General features: G+C 33.5%; 3 protein-coding genes across 6 annotated transcripts; all 3 read right to left on the bottom strand.

The window, feature by feature from the left end:
* Positions 1–1,138: 1,138 nt before the first annotated feature.
* LOC107912580 (thiamine-repressible mitochondrial transport protein THI74) lies at positions 1,139–4,267 on the bottom strand. 2 transcript variants are annotated; one of them, XM_016840821.2, is made up of 5 exons: positions 3,994–4,242; positions 3,839–3,859; positions 2,989–3,716; positions 2,474–2,900; positions 1,139–1,581 (listed from the first exon to the last, which is right to left on the bottom strand). In XM_016840821.2, the coding sequence occupies exons 3-5, from the start codon at positions 3,559–3,561 to the stop codon at positions 1,265–1,267; spliced, it is 1,317 nt and encodes a 438-aa protein (XP_016696310.1). In that variant the 5' UTR covers positions 3,562–3,716; positions 3,839–3,859; positions 3,994–4,242; the 3' UTR covers positions 1,139–1,264. The 2 variants fall into 2 exon arrangements, with proteins under 2 accessions (XP_016696310.1, XP_016696309.1); XM_016840820.2 differs by lacking the exon at positions 3,839–3,859 and having other exon boundaries at positions 3,994–4,267.
* Positions 4,268–5,566: 1,299 nt separating this feature from the next.
* Positions 5,567–7,396, bottom strand: LOC107912581 (probable serine/threonine-protein kinase PBL26). Its single transcript, XM_016840824.2, has 4 exons — positions 7,270–7,396; positions 6,972–7,180; positions 6,203–6,889; positions 5,567–6,101 (listed from the first exon to the last, which is right to left on the bottom strand). The coding sequence occupies exons 1-4, from the start codon at positions 7,394–7,396 to the stop codon at positions 5,730–5,732; spliced, it is 1,395 nt and encodes a 464-aa protein (XP_016696313.2). The 3' UTR covers positions 5,567–5,729.
* A 1,842-nt stretch (positions 7,397–9,238) lies between these two features.
* Positions 9,239–16,949, bottom strand: LOC107912582 (uncharacterized). Of its 3 annotated transcripts, none has more exons than XM_041106182.1 (17): positions 16,697–16,949; positions 16,494–16,604; positions 16,282–16,380; positions 16,051–16,210; positions 15,813–15,951; positions 15,047–15,140; positions 13,980–14,114; positions 13,606–13,706; positions 13,036–13,149; positions 12,402–12,625; positions 11,974–12,032; positions 11,703–11,888; positions 11,483–11,606; positions 11,177–11,235; positions 9,992–10,137; positions 9,741–9,905; positions 9,239–9,625 (listed from the first exon to the last, which is right to left on the bottom strand). In XM_041106182.1, the coding sequence occupies exons 1-17, from the start codon at positions 16,755–16,757 to the stop codon at positions 9,320–9,322; spliced, it is 2,283 nt and encodes a 760-aa protein (XP_040962116.1). In that variant the 5' UTR covers positions 16,758–16,949; the 3' UTR covers positions 9,239–9,319. The 3 variants fall into 3 exon arrangements, with proteins under 3 accessions (XP_040962116.1, XP_040962117.1, XP_040962118.1); XM_041106183.1 differs by having other exon boundaries at positions 16,282–16,384; positions 16,697–16,849; XM_041106184.1 differs by having other exon boundaries at positions 16,282–16,384; positions 16,683–16,821.
* Positions 16,950–17,031: the final 82 nt, after the last annotated feature.

Raw genomic sequence — 17,031 nt, 5'->3', positions numbered from 1 at the left:
AATCTAGATAAAAATAATTTAAATTTATTTGTTTGTTTTTTAACCTAATAAAATATCATGTAAGCAATTTACACATGACTTAATGGAAAATTGTGTCTCATAAATAGGTTAGTGAAATGTGAAAATTAAACTAAAATTAAAGTTTGATGTATACAAATGTACCAAACTAAATTTGAAGTTGATGTTCAATATTGCAAATTGTATCAAAGTTCATATATAATTTTGGTATCCTTTAAACTTAAGAAGTTATTTTTATTTCAACAACAATAGTATTTTAATTTAGAACATAAACTTCATTTTTTTAAAATATAATTATTTGTTATTTTACTAATTTAGTTTAAATTATTTAAAAAACAATTTTCAATACATTTTGATATACTAAATATTTAGCCAAGTATTTATTATAAATTATTTATATTAATTTTAACTAAATTGCATAGGATTTTTAATTAACCAATAATGTCAAAAGAATATATATTTAATGTTAGAAAGGGTATAGCTCAACCAGAAATGCTAAGTAATAAAAATAAATTGCATAGTTAACTTTATTAATAATCGTAATGTTAAATACTTTATTAGACAAATTACTTGTTAGAAAAGAAAATTTTCAAGTATTATGAATACATTTTTTTATAATAATTAATGTTTTTTAATTTAAATTATATAATTACGTAATTATAATTTATACTATAAAAAATACAAATTACAGTCTTCTTATCAACCAGTATGAAGAATTAAAATTCTTTATGGTAATCACCTCCTATAAATTACCAATCAGCAGAATATAGAAAATGTAAACAACAGCCCATAGGATGGTTCAACAGAAGAGAGGGGCGTAGCTTTTCTTTGCTTGGCTTTCAATCTTCAATAACCCTATTTCCTTGTTGACCTGTATTTTTTAATTATCATACTAAACACACCAAAATGTTACTACTTTTTAATTACGATAAACATGATACATTTTGGATTGATCTGTGAGAGTCAAAAGATTAAGTTCACCCTCGACATATCAGGGACTCACTAAAATCCACATCATCCAATTTAAACGTAACATCATAAAACAATGATCAATTCTCCCCAAAATTTATTTTTTAATAAAAAAATAAAAGGACTAAATTCATTTAAATGGGAATAGAGAGGACTAAATCAGTAGTATTATAATAGTAAAGATTCAAATTTTAACCTAAGAAAACAATATAGGCTCAAAATAATTACCTTGTGGTAACTTTACAGCAGCAACTGGAATAACAACAACAATGACGCGTTAGTCAATAGGAATTGTTTCTTGGAGAGGCAATGGTGTATGCTCTTGATTAGCTAAAGTAATATTTTCATTCTCTAATTCAATTGTAGTTTCTTTATATCTACAAAAAACATCAGAAGGGATGTTGATTCCCACGAAACCAATCATCACGGCCACAGCTCCCAGGTAATCCATGAGATGAGGAGCGTTGCCGATTATCGTATCGACGATGGCTGCCAATGGCACTTGAATAGTAAGACCAGCCGTTGCTACTGTTGTTGTGGTAAGAAGAACAGCTTTCGCCCATAAATAATCACTCAGTACATTGTCCAACAAACCTATGCATGATGAAGACATGAATCAGGTATGGGCATCATAGTGCAAAAGACAGTTAATCTGCTAGGAGAGAGAATCGATAATAGTGGTAAAATGAAATTTGTATCGCTTTATCAAGGAAGTGAAATGAAATGATCCATCAAGCTGCCTTTTATATCTAAATGCATACATGATTGTTTTCTGCAACATGTGCAGGTTCCTATGATGTTGTGCAGTCATGAAAGGCAGCGAGGAACATGAGATTATGGCAAAGTTTTGATATGGCATACAGCCACATTTATTCTTCTTTTTCCGATTATGCCTACTTTTAAATGATTAAGACTTGAAACAACAATATAATTCAGGGATGTATAAGAAAGTCAATACCCTATGTAACTTGCATATTATTTATGCACAAACAGTGTCAATACGCTCTTTACATAATTTTGAGTCATCAGTGTCACAATGTGATTGACAATGAGGACTTAAGCCGTTCGTGCACAAACAGTTTCATATCCAACCAATTCTTAGAACATTAGTGCAAGTTAAGCACAGTTTTCCACACAATAAATGCTCTGTGCCCCATCAGCTCCCATATAAATTATAAACGAGCAGTTTGGAAAGGAGAAATCCATAAAAAGGTTCTCAAAAGGAAGGATGATGACAAAAAGGTAAGCAAACCCCATAAAGGCACTAATATTTCCTAGTATACAAACAAATCTGACAAGGCATCACCTTAAAAAACAGTGAAATACAACCTAGCCAATAAACACCAAGCAAAAATGTCACCTACATATGCAGATACATAAAGTCATGCACCTTTTCCTATATATGCAGACAAATTAGGTAGATAAATTTAATAATTTCATCAGTTAAGAGAAAAAAAGTAACTGAAAGCCAAAGTAAAATACAAACCTTTTCCTATAATCAGGCCAAACTGCTTCCAGGATAATGTGTTGAGAGACTCTAGCTTGGTGACATTGAGTATAAGAGCCACGGGAAGGAATATTAATACATTGAAAAGCCCTAGAAATCCCAGGAATTGTGCCATGCTGGCATGACCACTCTTTTCATCATTATCAGGCAACTGTTTACGAATAAGTGTAACGTATATAGCATAGAAAGCAGCGGAGAGAAGTGCCAGAATGTCTCCAAGAACAGGGTTTGAAGCAATTATTCTTAGATTCTTGGAGTTACTTGAGTCACCCAAGCTGACAATAATGGTTCCTGCCATGCAAAGGAGGACACTTACAAGCTTTATCCAAGTGAACTTCTCACCCAAGAATGCCAAAGATACCAAAAACGTGAAAAGGCTGGACGCACTGCTTAAGATGGTGTTAGACTGCAGACAACAAATGAAAGTAAATTATCCAACAAACATGTGTAAAACCTGAACAAATACAAACATTGAGAACATGCATTATGCTTACTGTTACAGTAGTATACTTCAATGAGAGATTAAAAGTCAGTTGAGCAAGAAACCAAAATGGGCTTATTGACAGGCTAACTTTAGCCACTCTAGTCCGTGTCCATCGCCCTTTTGCATCTAAGCCCATGTCAGCAACTTCACCTTGTTCAGGCAAAGTCTTAATATGCTCAATGGAATCATTTTCCGATTGTGAACCATCTGGGATCTCGTGACTAATTTCTCCCTCTTCCGCAAGTGAGAATCGACTTGATCCATCCTCTCTTGTACCTAAAACACCCTCTGCAAGAAGGATAGCTTGCTCTGATCCTCCCAACTCTTGTAAATGACTTCGTCTATTTCTCCAGAACATTAAACTTCCACAATTATCTTCCACATACCGTCCAATTTCAACCAAGGGAATGTAAAGAAGGAATAAGGCATTGCAAATGTATGTTATAAGAAATGGTGAAACACCTGCATCAACAACAGACTGTACCACAAAACTAGCAGATATCCATATAGACGCGACGGCCAATATGTAAAACAAACCTAAGCCCCACCTCCAAGCTTCACTTTTCATTTCTCTCGAAGTCATTTATGGATCAAACTACCTCCCAAAGTCACAATCATTCCAGAAAATAGATCAAAAACCAATCACCGAACTTCAAATTCTAGATTCCCCATAGAGGAGGGAGCTCTTGAAAATGTAATATCCAAATATCAATAATTCACATAAAATTCGAAGCTTGCCTGGAAAAAAAACAAAAAAGAAAAGAAAATAAGCAAACCGTGGGGAAGATTGCAACAGAATGTAATTCTAAGGTTAAAATCACATTAAGAAAAAACAAAATAATAGAGATTAAAAGGAGAACCCATTCGCAAGTTCGTCAAATCTGGGTGAGTAATTATCCAATCATGCCAGCAAAATTAGAAATACAGATTAGAACTAACATCAAAATGCAATCAATTCTTTTTTAGAAAAAGGAAATGATAATCCTAACAAATAAGATGCGGAACAATAATTTACCTGCCCCCCAAGAATCGAATGCTTTATATATATATATATGTTCTATATTTTCAGTGTCTAACAGATTTGCTTCTATCCCAGGTTTTCTGATTCTGAATTGTTTTTCAGATTCAGTTGAATAGAAGAAGAATGATTGTCGAGAACCAAACAGGGAGCTTCTGGCCCAATTTATTAGGTCTTTGTGGCCCAAACTAAGATTTTTGTCTTCTCTTGATCCTTTGATCTCTCTTTTTACATTCGTCGGTTTTGTTGATCTCGAATCTTTATAACAAAAATGTCAAACAGTGAGCTGGTTGAAAATCTTTTTCAACCCCGCCACGATCTTGCTTTATTATTTTCTTTTGGTTAAATTCGTTTATTAGTCCCTATGCTTTGAGAAAGTTATAGATTTAGTCAGTGTACTTTTCAAATCAGCGAATTTTAGTTTTGTACTTTTTGAAATTTGTAATTTTAGTTTTAATCCAAATAATATCAGTTAAATCTGTTCGATTAAATTCAATTGCTATCCTTGCACTATGCGTACATTTGTAGGTTTAGTCTATATTCTCAAATTGAATCATTCTAAGTCCTTATACTTTTTAAAAATTGAAATTTTGATTTTGATGCAAGTGATAGTAATTAACCTATTAGTTAGATTTTTAGTGATTAATATGTGAAAATAATAAGTTGACATAGCATTACATATATGATAATAAGTTTAGCGCGTCAGATTTTGGAAATAACAGAAATTAACTTAATGAATTTCACAATTATCATTTGGTAAGGACTGAAATTTTAAATTCTGAAAAAGTACGTGGACTAAAAATAAACAAATTAAAGTATAGAAATTAAATCTGTAACTTTCACAAAAGTGCAGGGACTGATAACAGAATTTAACCTTCTCTTATTTTATTTTATTTTATGTTTTTTAGGCTAAAAACACCTTTAAAAACTACTATTAATTAAAATAACCAATTAAATTTCTTAGGTAATGGAACCCGTGATTGATTGTATTGACGTTAAAATAAATTATCAAATCAATCAGATAATGACATTAGATTTAGGTGTAATATAATATTTTCTCATAAAAATCATTGAAAATTATAAAAAACCAAAACAAAATTAAAAAATTATTAATATTTAAAATATTTAAAGAAAAATTTTAAGTTATATAAACTTATAAAAATAAAAACTTATAAATATTATAAAATATTAAAATTTAAAAATTCTAATCAATTATAAAAAATATAAAATTAACAAAACATATTTAAATTTTTAATAAAAATATAAAAACCATAAAATATTATAAAAATGTGTTAAAATTAACATAAAATTATAAAAAAGACTATAAAAACTTAAACCGGACTGGATGAGTCTATTGAATAGATTAGACCAAAATTTACAAGAGTATCAACCCGTAAAAAGCTATTAGACTGAATATTCAAGTCCGAGTCTAACTATATTTTGATCGGATCTAATCTTTTTATCCAAACTCATTTTTTATACCTAATATTTTTATTTAAAGCATCTCAAATTTCATGCAAAAGTTGGAGTTTGGATGGATAATATGGCTAATAAACAGATTTACTGCAAAGTAAAGGTTTATTATATATTTATATATCTCAAATTTATAAATTTTGTTACACTGTGTGCATGATCACAAAAATACAGTATAAAATAAAACAGCAGAATTAAACAATAGTATTTTACAGTAGTATTATGCACTCCTCGTGTTTGTATGAATGTCTGCGAAAATTTTACAGCGATGCGCTATGAGTTTGCGCCGAATTGTGTTCTGAATTTGAACCCCACTCGATGGCTTCCGCAACAGCTCGTTGTCGTTCTGCCCTGCTATCTTCACCATAACTTCCACTCTCTGAAAATGAATATCCTGCTTTATCGTCGGATTCCTTGTAAGCAGCGGCGTTCATGTTGGCATCTGGATCATTTCCGAGGCAACTCAGAGCAGTCACCACGTCGCTAATCAAGGGGCGCACCTCACCTTCCTCTTGCAGGCACATGGCCGCCACTGCCAAGGCTTGTTGCAAGCCTCTTGCGGGGAAATTGCCTTCCAAGAGTGGATCAGCGAGTTCCGAGAACTTGCTTGGTTCCTTGAACATTGGTTGAGCCTGGTAATGGTTAAAGATTAGACTAAGAAAGAACCAAAAAGACATTGATTGTTGAAAGAAACATGAGGGTAGATGTTGTGAAAAAAAAGAGTGAGCTTTACCCATGAAACTAGATTCTGTTCATTGTTTGGCCTCGTGGTGTCAATGGCTCTCCTTCCAGTGATTAACTCCAACAAGACGACTCCGAAACCGTAAACATCGGATTTCACGGTTAACTGACCTGTTCTTTGATACTCCGGAGCACAATATCCGTATGTTCCCATGACCCTGGAAGATACATGTGTTTTGTCCCCTTGAGGTCCGAGTTTGGCTAACCCAAAATCAGAGAGTTTGGCATTGTACTCATGATCCAGCAAGATGTTGGCAGATTTCAGATCGCGGTAGATGACCGGGGGATTGGCCTTATCATGTAAATATTCCAAGCCTTTAGCAGCACCTCGTGCTATTTTCATTCTGGCATACCAGTCTAATGGCTTCTGACTCGGGCTAATATCTGAAGTTCCAAAGGTAAAACATTCATAAATGCATCCCCTTCTTATGAAAGTCATATGATCCAACAGAAAAACAAAGGAAAAAAGAAGAAAGAAAGGAAGTATACCAAGTAGATGATCATCTAAAGATCCCAATGGCATGTATTCGTAAACCAGAAGCCTCTGATCACCATCGGAACAATATCCGATAAGATTGACTAGGTTAGGATGGTGCAACAAGCTTAGCATCAAAACCTCAACAAGGAATTCTCTATTCCCTTGCAATCCATTCCTGTCAAGCTGCTTTACGGCTACTACCTAAAATGAAGTAAACCCAATGTGACCAAAAGAAAAAAACCAATGATATTTCAATGAAAGGCATGGAAGAACTATGCATTACCTGGCCAGTTTTTTCAAGTTTTCCCTTGTAAACTCGACCGAATCCACCTTCCCCTATCAAGCATTCTTTTCTAAAGTTTCGGGTCGCGGCTGCCAATTCACGGAAGGTGAAAGTTTCCACCGCGATGTTATTGTTACCATTGTCTTTAGTGCCATCGGCAGTAGTCTTTGCAGGTTCGGTTGCTGTGGTCTTTGGTTTAGGAATATTCTCTGCCGAAAAAAAGAAAGATCATACATTAAAATTATGTATGATTATCATCATAATGCATGAAAGGCTTATTCGTGGAATGTGACATTACCAGGGGGATGTTGCTGGGGAAGAAAAGCTTCAGTTGTAGCATTATCACAAGCCTGATTATTTTTGGTGGAACTATTTTGCCTTTTAGCTGCCTTTTTTTCTGAAGAAAAACATGAAAAACAATTCATTTTTCTTTGGATTCTGAATCAAACAACTCCTTTGCTTAACCCTTTTTTAAAATGTTTACAAAGCTATTGAATCTCAAACTTGGTGAGGTAACCCCATGGAGGTGCTGCTATTTAATCACAAAAATGCCTCTAAAACATTTTCTATAACAACCTGGATTAATGTTATAACATCTTATCCTATGATAACTCCTAACAAATAAAAAAGAAGAAAAAACTAAAGCTTCCTAAATAAAAATAAGAAAAAAAATCTAACCTAGACTAGTAACAAATTAACTATACAAGGTTCGAGGGAAAAAATCTCAGATCAAAGGGAAAAAAAAAAAACCTTCATGAAACAGTGGGGTGAATGAAAGAAATAGTGACCTTGGAATTGAAACAAAAACAAGCAAAAATGTTCTTAGTACTGTTATGTACTGTTGGTTAGAAATGAAACGGTTAAAAGAAGCTTGTAATTTTATGTAGGTCCGTGGAAAATGGAGACAAATGTGGGATCATTTTTTTTTTTGTCTGTGTGGACATTATATCGGACATATTATGTAATAAAATCTTTCAGCCTTGAAGCAAAGATAGAGAGTGGCCAGCAATGGCATGCATCTCGTGTTAGGACATAGAGGGGCTGTAACACCTTTATACCCAGCTCGAGTGCTAAGTCAAATATAGGAATGTCACATTTAAGCACCGAAATAACTCCAATTAAATTCAATTATTTAAATTTTTTTCGATCTAATTTTAACTCTTGTATCTTTAATCTCTTCAATTTTTCCTCAACTTTCTTCATTTCTAACTCCAATTTTCTTCTTCCAATGTAGTATTCTAGCTCTCTAGTATTTTTATTTCACTCCTACTTTTAGGTGACTGAAAACTTTAAAAGAATTTGAGAGAAAAATAAGTTTCATTATAAATGACCAAATTGTTAAAAAATAAAAACCATAACCAACGTGAGAAGCAATAGATGGATGGAGAAATTTTTACATTTTTCTTTAAAAATATCTTAATTAATTATTAAAATATCTTATAAAATAATAAAACATTCGACCAATCAAATTTCAACACATTTCATCCTCATTTATTATACCTAACTAACTTGGGTATTGACCATTTTACCCTTCGTGTTTCTTTAAAATTTCATCCTTGAGTCACTACTCACTTTTGATAAAATTTAAATTTTGGTCCTCTTATTTCTATACTTATTCAATTTAGTCCTTGCAGACAATTCAATGTCATAAAAAATTGGATTACTTTCATTATTGGTCATTTAACTTACTCATTTTTAAACTTTGACCCCTCAAATCTTGAATATTACACTTAAGCCATCATTTTTTTACATATTTATAGTTTAGTCCTTTCTTTAAATTAATGAATCACAACATGCTTCTTAATTCTTTTTTTTTCTTGGTATCGTTCAAACTTTCTTTTATCATCTTTACATCATTTTCTCACTTTACCAAAAAATCAATTATACACCATTCAATTTAATACTACTTTTATATTATATTGATTTTAGAGTTCTTACAAGGGATTCATGATTTTGAAGGTTGTAAGCTTAACATGGCTTTTTTTTTTTTTTGAGTAATTTGTAGTTAATTGATCCAACAAGTCTTTTGATGAAAAAAAAACCCAATTTTCTTTTTAAAAACTTAAATAAAAATTTGATTGATCCATCTTCTATCTTACAAGGACAATGTTGCAGAACCGATCACCCTAATTATTCCAGAAATTCATTGGTATTTTCCAGTCTTCATAAAAAAAACACAATGAAAGATAATTTTCCTTCCATTTTTCTTCATACCAAACAGTGAATTTTCCAGAGAGATGATAAAGAATTACAGGTGCAAAAAAATATGAAGAGATTATTGCTTAAATTTCCAAACCAAAATTATATGGTAAATTACAACAATATGGCAGCATCAACAATCATGGCCTTCAGTTCAAGGATACATCAATATTAAGGGAGGAGTCTGTTAAGACAATGTCCTTTGAGTTATCAGCTTTTGGGTGATCTTGAGAATTCAACTTTATTCTTACATGCAAAGGTTTTATGAAAAAGAGATCTCTCAAATCTCTGTTAGATTTTAGCAAGAACTTGGTGCAAGATTTGCCATCAAACCTTTCATTTTCCTTAGGGTTCAAAATATTTGCTATCCTTGCTGCAAATTTCTCTTGATCGTTGTCATCTTGTAAAGCATGATTTCTTCTAAGTTTTAGATATAGTGCTGCATAAATTATAACCTGTGTGGCGATAGGAAAAGAACAAAATCAGTCTTGTCGTATCTTGGCTGAACAACATAAAAGACCGTATAAGCTTTGCATCAATCACTAGAAGAGGCGGAGAGAGTAAATATACCTCGCTTGTTCCGGGGCTTGTATTAACAACACAATCAATATGCATCCTCTCATCTTCAGGATTTGTGTCCATAGTAGCATTCTCATCCTCGACTACCAGTTTTGATTCAGGTGCCCAAAAGGCAAGGTTGTCAAGTTCATCATACCATTGTTGAGCAACACCAACCTGCATAAACCCAATAACTGAATTAAGCTCATTATCAGTTATTACACAACTAGACATGGAAAATTACATGAATGCAAGGTGAAAACCTTCTCTGAGGATCCTGCGACATTCTCTACCACCGATAACTCAGTAGCAGCGCCCCTTGCTTGGCACCATATGCAACTTTCATGCAAAGGTTCCACAAGTTCAGTGTCTGTGGGGATGTCTATGCTTAACCGGATGTCAACCCTACCTGTTAGAGAACCCATTTTAGGCATAGAAAAAAGAACCAAACAATGGCACGCAAGCATCTATTCCAGTGCATGATAGTTTAAGCTAACTTCACTTTCTTTTTCAGTTGTATCATGAAACATTTGGTGACAAGAAAGGGGAATAGCTGGTTAAGGTGCCCTACTGCATGCTAAAAAGGTAGCTCGAGCAACAGCATCAGATAAAACAAAATACTTTTGGCTTGTTTGTTGAATTGTTACATGGTCTTAAATTTCAAGGGGACTCAAATTCTTGATATTTAAGCCCTGTTAATCAACCATACATGCTGACATTTGTAAGTATTCACTTTTGACATGTTATTAAGATGATGCCATGCATGGTCCACCCATTACCATAAGGTTGCTAAATAATGAAAGATTCCCATTTTTTTTACTTGAAATACAGACTACAAGTTTGGCCATAATTTCTTCCAAATGAACATTCTAACAAAGAAAAATGAATAAACAAGTCTTGTGTCCATATTCTAGAGATCAGTTGCTCCAAAGCCCTTAATGTTCATAGGAGGAGATAATAAGTTATGTCAGTTAGAGCCAGACGTAAAATGGATTTAATTCTTGACATTTGACACAAGAAAGAAATGCAGCTATACATCTAAGCACCTTAGAAACAACCAAGAGAAGCATGGAACTGAAAAAGAAGTCTTAGTTTCATAATTCAGTGCTGACAACGTGAGCCACAATAGTACATAATACATCTTGTGCATTTACTTGGAAGGAAGAACCAAAAAGAAAATAATATACAGCGACCAAAAACAAAACCATATAATCAGCATCATAACTGAACACCAAATTATGGAGGGCAGATTGATTGTTATTACATTTAGTGTTATTATCTTATGGATATGAGGGAAGGGGTGGATTCAAACACTTTTCAAAAAGCTTGAGGATCATGCACCAACCACTGAGTCAAATACTCTGGTCATCGAAAGAGAAATAGCAACTAAACATTATTTGTGCAAGGGAATGCAGAGAGCAAGATATTAACTGTAGCCAGTAAACAACCTGGCAACAAACTGAATTGCTGAATATGATCGGTTTGTCTGACAGAAAGTCCAGTGGCACTATCAATAAGCCAAGAAAAGTGAAAAGATCAGAGGTGTTAGAATGAAATAAAGTTCTCACTTAAACTACAGAAAATAGAAGAATACTGTCATTATGCAGGGCATGTAAGACATTAATAACTTGGCACCAACCCATCAATGTGAGAACAAAAAAAAGTGAAAAAATTGAAAGAGGGAAGCGGATAAAAGAAGATCAAAGGAATTCAGGGAGAACACGTCCAGTTTTACGAAGGAAAAAAATACTCACACAGCATAAAAGCTTTCCAGAGGGAAGGACAGCCAATAAGGTAGTCCAAGCATCCCGAGATTAGAAAACTGGAAACTTGAACTGATTCCAGATACTCTATTTAGTTTAAGAACTCCCTGACTCACTTGAAATACACATTAAGAAATGAGTAATACTTGAAAACCTCAGAATACATCTGATTAAAGAGGCAAAACATAAAGCAGACGCAAAAATGGAGTACCAGTGTCACACATGATTATGTGATTTTCGAATGTTGTAACGCATGATATGAGACCAGCATATGGAAGGCCCTCTCGTGCTAAGTTGGCATCTCTTTGCTGTTGCAACAGATAATCTGGCATCTTTTTCAAGAGGGACACTTTCTCCAAGATGAAGTGTCTGCAGAACTCCAAAGTATTTGGAAATCCTTCATAGAAATGAGAGAAGAAATATTAGATGGACTGAACTGATTAAAACACAAATAATAAACATATAGAAAAGTAACTTTAAACCTCTGACAACTTCTTTAACCTCTCCCAATTCAAAATCCATAACCCATAATGTTTCAAAGCTGCAAAAGGATATCACTGTTAAGTAGAATTATAGGCATCAGTTATGCAGCCTACTGATTGAAGACATTTACAATATAAATAATAACAAGGATTGGTGGTGGAGTACTGTTAGCAAGTCATATTGCTAGCTTGGCACCAGAAGAAAGATTATTTTTGTTACCTTGAAGTTATAACAGCACATAAGCAACTAATGAAACTATAAAAATCAATAAACAAATCAAAAGTAAAAGCCAAGAAGAATTTGCTTGACAACCATGGAGCTTTAAGGAGTATGATAAGAATTCTAGGGAAAGAATACCCAGAGTGTTGATAAGAGAAATAGAGTAAGAATATACTTCAAAAAAAAAAAGTAGAATAAGAAGATTTACCTTCGACTGATAATTAAAAAATTATCCTCAGTCTTTATCAGATGCCAAGGACACATTAGTGAAGGGGAATCATGCTCTTCAAATTTCACATCATCATCGCTGGTAAAACCCAGCTTACTCCTTATCCAGGTCCACAAACCAGTACTTTTCTTGTGGATGCTAGATGTCGGATAAACTGTTTCCAAAACCCTCCTTTCCAAATCAGCTCTCCTGATGGCATGATTCTTAACAGAAAGGACGAAACCAAAAATATCAATTAAAACCTACTTAAAATACCACCGGCATATGACATGCTACTAGACAAATTGCCAAAAGATTATATAACAAGAAATCCAACCAGCACAAAGAAGGTAAGTAACAAAGTTCCGAGTGACTATAGGATAGAACTGCAAAGAATTCATATCTTATTTTCAATCTATGTTTATCTAGAAATAAGCACGTAACAAAGGATACCTAATGGTTAGAGCCTAAAATGCACACTATATATCAAGAGAGTGACAAGCATTAAATTGAAACTTCGTTTCTTTCCATAATCATAACCCCTCTTATAGCATAGAGATTTTTAAACCCCAAGACCTTAGTGCCTCAAATATAAGATGCAATGCAAAATCATGTTAAGATCCTAAGACCATACCTCCGAATCTACAATATAAAGGCAATCTTCAGTTTCATGATAAAAGGAAGCAGCTGGGCGAAGCAGCTTTGCTGACTCGAATTCACCATCCTCAAAACCTGGGCAAGAACCAATCTGACATATAAAAAATTTAAGTTTGAATCTAAACTGTTTGTCTTTTATTTCAGCTTATATAAAAGGAGAAAATTATTGAATAAAGGATAACAAGTATATGAGAAATCTTTGAACCTAAATTTCACATCACCAGCCAGAAGTTATTACTAGTTCATTAAGCAAAAAACTTATGTTTTGTCTTTTGGAGACTATTCAACAGATATACTAGGTCCAAGAATAATCAACTGCCAAAAAGATGTTGTCCTGACCTATTTCAGTTCATTGATGTTAAGTAGCCAAAACGGATAAAAGAATCTGTTTGAATTCCCCCCCCCCTACCCAATTGTCCTGCATTCTATTTCTACTTGTTGCAGATATACTAAATTTATCTCTCAAATATTACATAGTTGAGAATAATCACCAGCCAAAGATAGGAACTTAAAACAGTGACTGCAACTTATAAGTTTAAGTGCTTACACAGTCTAAAATCTTCCCATCACCATCAAATATAATTATCCGATGATGATTGCTGTCAGAAAGGAACAAGCGCTTGCCACTTTCATCAGTTGAGATGCATGCTGTAAAAGAACAAAAGCTTTGAGAACACTGCATTTTTCATTTCATCCCATCACTCTAAACTAAAGGGACAAGCCATTACTATTCTTGAAAATGATATTAACTAGATCGGTACTCAATTAATCATTCAGTTTTAGATAAACCAAAGTTCTTGAATTGAGCAGAGCTTTATCTCATTATTTTTTCAAATTCATTTGGCCCCCTTACAAAATTTGCTGAAAAGCTGAAATACCATATGGAAAACCGCAAGAAATAGTGCCATAAAAGACCTATACCAGGGAAGTAAAGAAGTAAATTCTGCAGGACAGTGCAAAAATGGGGTTCCTTAATGATCTCAGCTTCTTTTGACCACGAACTTTTATGAAGTGCAATATTATTGACATGGTATTGTACACTTAACTCTTCAATGGCTGCAAAGGAAGCAGAATCAAAGATAAGAAAGGTAGATGTAAGTGTACATACATGCATCGAAATTGAGTACCAACATGTGCACATGCAAGTGCATAAATATCTAGTTGATAATCACTTTGAGAAGACATAAAACTCAAAGAGAGGGGGACGGTTGTACAAGCCATGAAAGAAGAAATGTTCCGACATGGTAACAACCACATTGGAAGGAAGAGCATGTCAAGATGTAGGAGCTTAGGGCATACAAACAGTTATATAGGAGGAGAGAAGAAGAAAATAAGGGGGGATAGAGAACAATTTAGGACAATGCATTTATAGGTCCACCATCTCATTTTCATGCTTTATAAGTTATCTACAATGTAATCATATACATATTCTGTTGGTCATAATTATTGAAGCAACTAATCCAGATCAAATACTTAAAAGAAAAGGCTTCAACATTTTTTTCAAGTGAAAAACATTAACAAGTAAATAAAATAATTGATAAACAACAAAATACAACTGATAATATCAGTCGAGCAGTACTCAGGATAAAGCGTTGAAAGGGAAGGCAACCATCCTAACTCCAATAGATAGCCAACTTTTATCAGTTATCCCTCAAAAGATTGCTTCAATGTGCAAATCAAGAAGCTCAAAGCTCACATTAACAAGCCCAAATTCAAAAGTTATCCCTCAAATGCTTGCTTTTCAAATGTGCAAAATAAGCTCAAATGATTGCGTCAATGTGCAAATTAAGAAGCTCGAAGCTCGCTAATTATACTAAGAAGTTTGTAGTTTAAATGGTGTAAAATTTGTATAAGAAGAAATGTTTTGGTTGTTCTAAAATGTAATAGAAACAGAAGCAATAACTTCAATCCTGATGAAAGATCCTTAGTGTAAAAACGTCTACATCAAAGTGAATAGATTTGCTGTTTCATCTGAATAATAAACATACCTTTGTTAAGCATTGCTATATCCAGGTCCTTCTCATGGAAAACTAGAGAGTTTTTAAAATCTTTAGACAAAATGAAGCATGCCTCCTCTGTCAACTAAATACGTAGAGAGAAAAAGAAATTTTAATCAATCTCCTTGATGAACATATAATGTCGAGAAATAGAACAGAACAGAAAGTTGTGAAGAAAAGAAATTAGTCAACCATGGTAGACAAATTGTAATTTCTAAACCATGTTTAAAATCATAAAGGCAACACAAAATAGTATGCTGATAAATGGTACTACAGCTTTAAAAATTCATGAAATAGTTTGAGAGTAATTCATGGCAAAAGATCCATGCTTGATTATGTTGTAGTCTGAAGTTACACTGAGTTGTCAATGGAAGATCGGAAAAGTGCTCTACTCTACTTTGACACCTTTCCTTTTTTTTTCTCTATTTCAAATGCTTTCTAATAAATTTATCACTTGTTATAATGTATAAATACATATAAGGAGGAGTTGGCAGAAAATAGCATCTTGTAAGCTAAGATTGACGTATGTTGAATGTCAGCAGAAAAGAGAAGAAGAAGAAGAAGAAGAAGAAGAAGAAGATCTCAATGATTCCTTCTGAGCAACTGAGGGAACCGTATTTTATGGCAATGACTTAATTGTGAGAATATGTTTTCAAGTAAAATTCAACTCTTACAAGATTATGGGAAAGGATTTTATTCATGGAATGTATCGCTTTGCTGCTATATAGTCTTAAATAGTTCCATTTTAAAAGTGTACCTTAGAAAAGTTTTTGTTTGAAAACAAAACAGGAAAACTAATGTATTCTTCCATTATCAATTGAATAAGTTGACTTCGATCATCAGCAGAGCAAACTGAACTGCAATCCTGGAAACCAATAACCTGTATCGAAGGGAACCTACAACAGCAAAGCATGAACTTTTTTTCTCACATGAAGAAAAAAAATTAATATTCGAGAAGCGTAGAGAAAAAAATTATCCACTCTCTCTCTCCCTACCTCTGCTGAAGCAACTTCACTTTTTCGAATATAACAGCTGGATTGCATCCTACTTTCTCTGAATTCTGAAAGAATCTTCCAGCAACAACTATAAAAGTCCCGTCCTTCTTCAAAAATTCTTTGTTTTCATCAACTTTATTCAACCAGCAATGGTTTGGACCTAAATCGAAGACGTATCAGTAAGTTAACATCAATTCGAAGAAACAAAAACAAAGTAGTAGGTTTGAATACCTTGAAGCTGATCAAGAGCAGATTTAAGGAAAGACAATAATTGGGTTTCAGAAAGAGAAACTTGAGATAGTTGTGAAGTTGTTGAATGCCTGAAAGAGACTGTCTTTGGTAAATTAGGATAGTCAGAGTTACCCAAATCTTGAAACTAATGTTACATTAAGATTATAAGTCATAATCAGGTCATTTTAAAATATTTAAAAAAAAAGGATTACCTGAAAACCTCTCGGAAGATCTACTGTCAATTCCATTGCATTGCTGAAGCAAATGACTCGATGAGGAAGCTACTGAGTTGAGTAATCGTCTAGACGGCTGATAATGATAGCCTAATTTGACAACAAACATAAATTTAACCAAAATATAATTAATTTAATAAAAAAAAGAATCCAGGAAAGGTTACTAACTACATATATAAGACCTGAGGATGAATGGGGCAAAAAGCTTGAGAATTTCCTGAGATGACGGTGTCTCAAAGACATTTTCTAAGAAAATTTTGCAGGATAGTAAAATGGGATTTTGGAATTTAACGAGTTGAAAACTTTCCCCTTTATTTTTTTTTTTTTTTTTGTCTTTTTTTCCTGCAATTCTAAACTGGAAATTTGGAGTTAAGAAATAGAATGAACACCGGATGAGGGTTTTCAGACTCCGGGTAGGGTTTTAGCTATCCGTTTGCCATCCGGGGTTCAGTGGAACTGTGGAAAATGTAAACGGGTCGGGCCAATTTACATTGGGCCTTGCACCGTAAACCCATTA

Source organism: Gossypium hirsutum, chromosome D11 (assembly GCF_007990345.1).
Source record: "Gossypium hirsutum isolate 1008001.06 chromosome D11, Gossypium_hirsutum_v2.1, whole genome shotgun sequence".
In the NCBI taxonomy this organism is placed as follows: Eukaryota; Viridiplantae; Streptophyta; class Magnoliopsida; order Malvales; family Malvaceae; genus Gossypium; species Gossypium hirsutum.
Note: the sequence above shows the minus strand (reverse complement) of the source record. Positions and strands in the feature narration are given on the sequence as shown.

Coding starts and splice junctions, on each gene's coding strand:
- LOC107912580 (XM_016840820.2), bottom strand. CDS start 3,561: ATGACTTCGAGAGAAATGAAAAGTGAAGCTTGGAGGTGGGGCTTAGGT. Junction 2,901..2,988: donor TGAAGTATACTACTGTAACA/GTAAGCATAATG, acceptor TGTTGTCTGCAG/TCTAACACCATCTTAAGCAG. Junction 1,582..2,473: donor TGGCCTGATTATAGGAAAAG/GTTTGTATTTTA, acceptor CATCATGCATAG/GTTTGTTGGACAATGTACTG.
- LOC107912581 (XM_016840824.2), bottom strand. CDS start 7,396: ATGAATTGTTTTTCATGTTTTTCTTCAGAAAAAAAGGCAGCTAAAAGG. Junction 7,181..7,269: donor TCCCCAGCAACATCCCCCTG/GTAATGTCACAT, acceptor TTTTTTCGGCAG/AGAATATTCCTAAACCAAAG. Junction 6,890..6,971: donor AACTTGAAAAAACTGGCCAG/GTAATGCATAGT, acceptor ACTTCATTTTAG/GTAGTAGCCGTAAAGCAGCT.
- LOC107912582 (XM_041106182.1), bottom strand. CDS start 16,757: ATGTCTTTGAGACACCGTCATCTCAGGAAATTCTCAAGCTTTTTGCCC. Junction 16,211..16,281: donor TGCTCTTGATCAGCTTCAAG/GTATTCAAACCT, acceptor TCTTCGATTTAG/GTCCAAACCATTGCTGGTTG. Junction 12,033..12,401: donor TTTTTAATTATCAGTCGAAG/GTAAATCTTCTT, acceptor ATCCTTTTGCAG/CTTTGAAACATTATGGGTTA.